This window comes from Leptonychotes weddellii, chromosome 12 (assembly GCF_054177405.1).
Source record: "Leptonychotes weddellii isolate Sample4059 chromosome 12, ASM5417740v2, whole genome shotgun sequence".
Classification (NCBI taxonomy): Eukaryota; Metazoa; Chordata; class Mammalia; order Carnivora; family Phocidae; genus Leptonychotes; species Leptonychotes weddellii.
Window position 1 is genome coordinate 90,681,472 of NC_138380.1, and position 6,575 is coordinate 90,688,046.

At 54.9% G+C, this 6,575-nt stretch overlaps 1 protein-coding gene across 1 annotated transcript in view; it reads right to left on the reverse strand.

Moving 5' to 3' along the window:
* VWC2 (von Willebrand factor C domain containing 2) overlaps nucleotides 1–5,686 on the reverse strand; it is a 105,385-nt gene extending 99,699 nt beyond the window's left edge. Inside the window, exon 1 of the mRNA XM_081800829.1 lies at nucleotides 4,994–5,686. Coding sequence (XP_081656955.1) covers nucleotides 4,994–5,686 — 693 coding nt within the window. The remainder of the gene's footprint in view (nucleotides 1–4,993) is intronic.
* Between the last annotated feature and the right edge of the window lie 889 nt (nucleotides 5,687–6,575).

Here is a 6,575-nt window from a genome sequence, read left to right on the forward strand (position 1 = left end):
AAAAAAAAAAAAACTGTTACTGTTTAAATGGCTTTGGACAGAAAGGCAGAAACTGAGAAGTCCAGAATTTAGAAAATCTGACTCAGAACCAAAACAAACTCAGAAGTAGCAACTTCTGAGCACGAGCATCAGGCTGACTTATGAACGTTAGCTTTACACAGCTAGACTCAGTTCTCTTTGCAAAGGTAAATAATAATAATAGTGTTGTTTTATGCTAAGTGACATCAGCCAAAAGAACATAAATACCATGGAACTGAAAAATATGATGAATGTGTCCTTCTCTCTGCTGGCACCTTTTGGTAACTACAATAGAGATCTACTTAGAGCTTTTGATTCCAAATTTCATGGAAGAATTGTTTTTATTACTAAGCTTCTGGAAATGATACTCGGCAGCAGGGTTAATCATGGGTCAGACACTGACGCCCTGGGAGAGCCTGGGTTCACCTGTGGATCTCCGTCCAACTGCTTCTGGTTCCACAGTCCTCACACTTTGAAAGACAGTCGAGTGAGCAGTACGTATTAATAATCCAGTTTCCCTTTTTCCTCAAAGACCGACACCATTGCCAGTCAGAGCCCCTGGTCACTACGAGAGCCACGCGGACAGACTGAACTGGTATCACACCAGCCAAAAGAGTCGTATAAATTGATTGGGTTCAATAAAATGCAGAAACAAGCTTGTAGACCCCACTCCTAGCTTCATGGTCCCCCAGGGGATCGGGAGGCCCCCACGAGGGGAATGACTTCTTTTGCTGCTCAAATTGTAAATTCCAAATTTGGGTTGCTGCTGGCCTGCCTGGTAGCCATCAGGGGCGAATCTGAAACTGCTCGGCAGAGCCCCTGAGAGCCGCCCATTGGTTATATGCAATGCACAGCTCCAATCAGCAAACATAGTACAATAGTGCTTAACGCGGCGCTCAGAATGGAAAACACACAGCATCAGAGTGGTTTGGGTGGGCTGCCTCACTCTGCTTCTCAGGCATGGAGTTTATCACCAATCACTCTGGGCCTTCTTTGTAAATTCCTTCTTCAATCATACTTGCTGATGAAGCCTCCCCCACCCCTACCCCACATTTCTTGTATCTCCTTGGGCTCATGCATATGAGGTCAACTCTGGCCTTTGACACCTGTTAGAGCTACGTTACAGCCTGGATTGTGTCCTCCCTCCCAAATCCACATGTTTGAGTGCTACCCCCCAGTTCCTCCCAATGTGACTAATTTGAGACAGGGTCTTAACCGAGAAAATTAAGTTAAAATGAGGTCGTACAGGTGGGCCCCAATCTGATATGAAGAGGACACATGCGTCCTTATAAGAAGAGGAGATCAGACACAGACATGAAGAGGAAGGACCTGGTGAGGACACGGGGAGAAGGTGGCCGTCTGCACATGGAGGAGAGGGGCCTCAGGAGGAATCAGCCCTGCTCACACCTTGATCTCGGACTTGCAGCCTGGAGGACTGTGAATCAATAAATCTGTATTGTTTAAGCCGCCTGGTCTGTTACTTTGTTATGCCAACCCTAGTGAATGAATAGACCCTAGGAAGCAGACAGCACACGAAAATACCATTCAGGTTTAAAAAATATAAAACCGACAGACAGGTTTCCTTATTCAAAGTTGGATACCTGCTGGTCTAATGTGATGAACAGGATGCTTGGTATAATCTGAGAGGCAGTGGAGAAAATTCTACCAGTAACTATGGTTTTATTTGCATATACAAATTAAGTTGCAAATATCCCCAGAAAAATGCGGATAGGATTCTATTACTAGCAGCCTCATGGGATCCCGTGGAAGCAGTGAGGTCTTCCGCTGACATCTGGCTGAGATCAACCAGGCCGTGAGGAACGGGGGCTGTCATGGGTTTGGGAGCTCGGGGGGGAAAGGAAAAGACGGAACTGACTGTGAAAACTGGGCAGGGAGCCACGTGTCCAAGAAAGAGAAGCACTGGACGACGGGGAGAGGCTGAGCCCTCCCTGGGGCCAAATGCACATCCCAGGCACGGGGCAGGATCTGCAGTTCTGCCTGCTTCTCAGATGCCCACAGTGAGCACCCAGCCTCCAGCGGGAGCTTCCCCTCTCTCGGGAGGCAGAGAGCAGATGGCTTAAGTGTCTGTGTGCCTCCCAAGGAAGGAGGCCGAGAGCCGGCCTCCTTGTCACCTCCCTCCTTGCTATGGTAAACAGCATCCCAAGCAGGACCCTACTGGACCACAGCCTCCATATCAATTACATCTGCTTCACAGAAGAGCAAAGCGCTTCAGACAGCAAATGCTTTCCTCTTCCATTCTCCATGCGCTGTGCTATGCAAACCACAGACTCGGTGGCTCTCTCCCGGAAGCCCAGAATAGTCTGAGCAGGCAGGTGAACACTGGTTGTGCCCTGGCGCTCAGCACCAGGATTCTGCATGACTGCAACCCACAGAACCGCCCTCCCACCGGCCCCGGGCTCCCTGCCGACCGTACGCCTGCCCTTCTAGGTCATCCTTCTGACACCCCCAACAGAGTGCTGCAACCTTCCTCGGACAGAAAAGGAAACAAAACCACGGACACGAAATGACATGCACAAAGCCACACTGACTTAGGGAAATGCCTAGAATCTTCCTGACGGTAAGAGAAACGAAGGAGCAGGGTATGTACGACGTACGGCACTGAAATCATTACGAAGCTGTACATATCACGGGAGCAAGCACATAATCAAACATTTGTAGCAGCTGGGCAACATTCATGCACGTGTACATCCTAGCAGCCCGTCAGGATTGGATGAAAGTTAAAAATGAAGTGTCACTTGAAGATGGAAGATGCACTTAATATTCTAAAAATAGGTTCACTGCTATCTTAATTCTTCCCAGGATGATAATCCTTCCAATCTCCCGTTTGTTGCTCTAACATCTGCCGTCTCCAGAGCCTGAAACACAGTCTACTTACTGACCACCAGTTTTTGAAAACAGGAATCAGATAACAGTTCCCCCATCCCTGCACACAAAGACAGTTTCTTGGCAGCCCGCACTTGGCGGTGAGTTACGAAAACAGAAGTTTGAATTCTCCCTTCTCTCTGCCATCTCAGGTCAATGAACGGCCACCTGGTGATGTGTTCTGGCTTTTTAGATCAAAACTGCAATAACTCCTCAGCCGACTTCACCAGACTCTTTTAAGAAATGACTATAAAACTACATACAGTGTGAACGATAAACGTGCTTAGTTAAAAACTAACGGCTTGCATTTGTTCTCGCAACTCCTAGATTTTCTTACAAGCCCAGAACTCAAGAGATTTAGTTTGTTGGGCCCATGCCTACAGCCCTGCCCCAGGCCAACAGGGAAGGTCCTGCCTCTGGGTTTTGCCAGGACCTTTGCCTCCACACTGAAACATCTGGAGAGGCAGATGTTTCCCACTAGTCAGAGAGCATTTTGAGGACAGGGTTCCTACCTCACTCAGGGTATATGGTCAGGGCCTGGTTCATATGAGTTTCATACGAGTTTCTCAACAAATTTGTCTTTCTTTCTCCAAAGGGCCGGAGTGAACAACTGTGCTAACCAGGCGGGCCTGGAGATGCACTCAGGGCATCAGGTTGGGAGAGCTGCAACAAGACTTAGCTGGCCCCTTAGCTTGCAGATGAGGAAAAAGGGGACAGGTGCTTTGTGGCTATCATGCAGCAGGTTAGTGGCAAGGCTAGGATGGACACCCATGTTCCCCTGACTCTAAATCCAGCATTGTTTCTATACTTTGTACCTTATCTCCAGATCCGTCCTTCCCGGCTTTCTAGTTCTACAACCCTGGGGACTTATTCCTGAAATTCATTCAGTGCCCTCACATCCTGGGCATCTCCTGAATGTGCAGATCTCAGAGGCTGGGTTCTGGGGGACTTCTGCCTTCTCTGCTCAGCTTGGGGGGGAGCTGCAGGCCCCAGGATGCCCCCTTCTGCCCAGGAAACCTCCCATGTGCCAAAGCAAGGCCACGTCCAGCAGGCCATGGGTTGAGGCTCCCTTGGGGGGGGGGGGGTCCAGATGGAAGGCTGTGCATTTCTGTCCAGGCCACCAGTGAGAGGCCAGGCTGTCAGAGCTCCCCAAGGGGCCAGCACATGCACGGGCCAGTATCTCCATCCAAACCTGTGCCCCAGTGGGGCTGGGCTTTTGTTTCACATAGAATGTACGGGGAAAGCGGGCACTGGGGAGTATAACCCGCTTGGCCTGGCACAGGAGTCTGCTTAACGGCTACCTTGCCTTCACCACGTTATTTAAAGATTCTGTGCCTCAGTTTCCTCTTCTCCATCAACTGGAGATCATAAGTAATAATCTCTCTCATGGCATGGTACGAAGTTTAACTAAGGTAATGCACGTGGAAAATGCAGCCTCAAGCCTGCCACAAGGTAGGCATTCGGGGGATGGCCAGCGCTATTAATATCCTTACTAGTCCTCACCTAAAACAAAACAATTTTTACCCACAAACTAGGCTTCTTGTTCTTGCCCTCCACTATGTGTGTTGGCATCCAATGAGGAGGCATTTTCTTTGCCTTTTCATTTTTTAGAACATCTGCATGATACCCCACCACGTAATCTAGGGAAATGGCTTATTTATATGACTAGTCTTCCTTAATTAGCCATTAGCTGAAGGATATATCCCAAATGGCACGGCAAATTACCCTGTGTTTGAAAACAGGTTGAGCATTTCAGCGGCAACACTTTTAAATTAGGAGCAGCGGATTAACATTAACGGTACAGCCAATAAGTGCTCAGGCTGTCCCTTCCGGGGCCTCGGGCCTCACCCTCTCCCTACCCTTTTAAGGCGAAGACCAGAAGATCGAAGGAATGAATGTGGATCGGCCACATTGCTTTAGAGATTACCTCCGCACTGACAGGGAGATCGTGCTGAGGGGACGCGAGCACAGCGCTGTCCGCCTCTGAGAACCAGAACGCGCCTCTTCTCCAAAGTAGGGGCGCATAGTGCACAGAGAGGTTTCACCCCGCGGTGGGAGGTGCAAAGTGGCCCGGCGGGCGCTGGCCTCTTACCACGAACTCCTCCAGAGTCTGGTAGGTCTTGCCCCGGAACTCGCAGTAGTTCTTCCTCTCCTTGCACTGCGGGCAGCACTGGCTCGTGTCGACGTGGATGCAGCGCGGGTGGAGCCGCGGGCACTCGGGCTGCGCGCACAGCGGCCCCTCCTCGGTGCACAGGCACGGGCAGGCCGAGGGGCCCGGCGCGAACTTCTCCCCGATGGCATACACGAAGCCGCTCTCATCCACGCAGCCCTTGCCGCGGTAGTCCGGGTACGCGTACTCCTCGGGCGGCTCGGGCGTGGGCGCGAGGTCCGGGCCGGTCGCGTCCTGGGCGGCGGCCGGGGGCTCCCCCTGCGGGGTGTCCCCGCGGGGCCGGCCCTGCAGGTCCCCGGCCTTGGCGCCCCCGCCCTGGGCGGCCCAGGCCTGCTTCTGCTTGCTCCACGCCTCGCGGCCGGCGAGCCCCCGGCCGCCCTTGCTCTTCCAGTCCCGGCCGCTGCCGCCCTCGTCCCTCGCGGGGCGCCCGAGCTCGCTCACCCGCCCCGGGCCGTCCCGAGACGCGTGCTCGCGCTTCTCCTGGCCCGGCTGCTCCGGCGCCTGGGCCAGCTTCTCCAGCGGGATGCTCGGACTGCACAGAGCCACCATCAGGCAGCAGGTGACCAGGAGGGAACTGGACAGCGCGCCAACTGCCATCGCAGTGGAGCTGGGCATCCCCTACCACGTCCCGGCGGGCGGGCGGGCGGGGAGCGCGGCCGAGGGGCAAGTCGCATTCACAGCCCGGGGGCGCGCCGCCGCCAGCCGGGAGCCGCCGTCCCTGCGGAGAGAACAGCAGCACAGCTGAGCCCCGCGGCCCGCGCGCGCCCGGCCCCCACCCGGCCCCGCGCCGCCCGGCCCCGGCAGCGCTCTAGATTTAACGAGCCGCACGACGCGGGCGGGGGCAGCATGCCTAGCGCCGGTGCCCAGCCGGCTTCTGAGCCCTCACAGATGGTGGAGACGGACGTGGAAGCGAAGTCCGGGAGAAACACTGGCCGGCCGCGTTTCTCCCGCGGCCGCGATTAGCGGTGGGGACGGCCCTGGGCGGGTGGCGGAGCCGGAGCTGCGGGAATGCAGCGAGCCGGGCCCGCGCCCCCGTGCTAAACTCGGATAGAGCCACATAATCCGGGAGCCCGGGATGTGCCCCCCTGGGTGCTAGCCACACTTTCCCAAAGGTTACTAAATGGAGAATTCCGCAGTGGAGTTGGACACGGAAGACCGTGCAGTGCAGAGAGACCGGAGGGAAAGCCTCCCCGGCTTGCCTCAGGGCGTTTGGGGAAAGGGGCGGGAGGGGGTTAACGAAGCTCCCAGGACCCCGTGATTCATCTCCAACAACTTTTTTAAATGCCTCGAGCGCAGGGAGCAGACGTCGCTTCCCCGCCCTCCTCCCCAGGCCCCGAAGCACGGAAGGATGTCCCAGGCCAGCCCCGGCGGCGGGGTCGGGGGTTCCGGAGGCTTCGGCTCCTCCACCGTCCCCCCACCGCCCCAACCCCCGTGCCCAGCCAGCCGCTCGGCGACCGGGAACATTGATGAGAGAACCCCTCGCGGGCCGCAACGCTGGACTCGT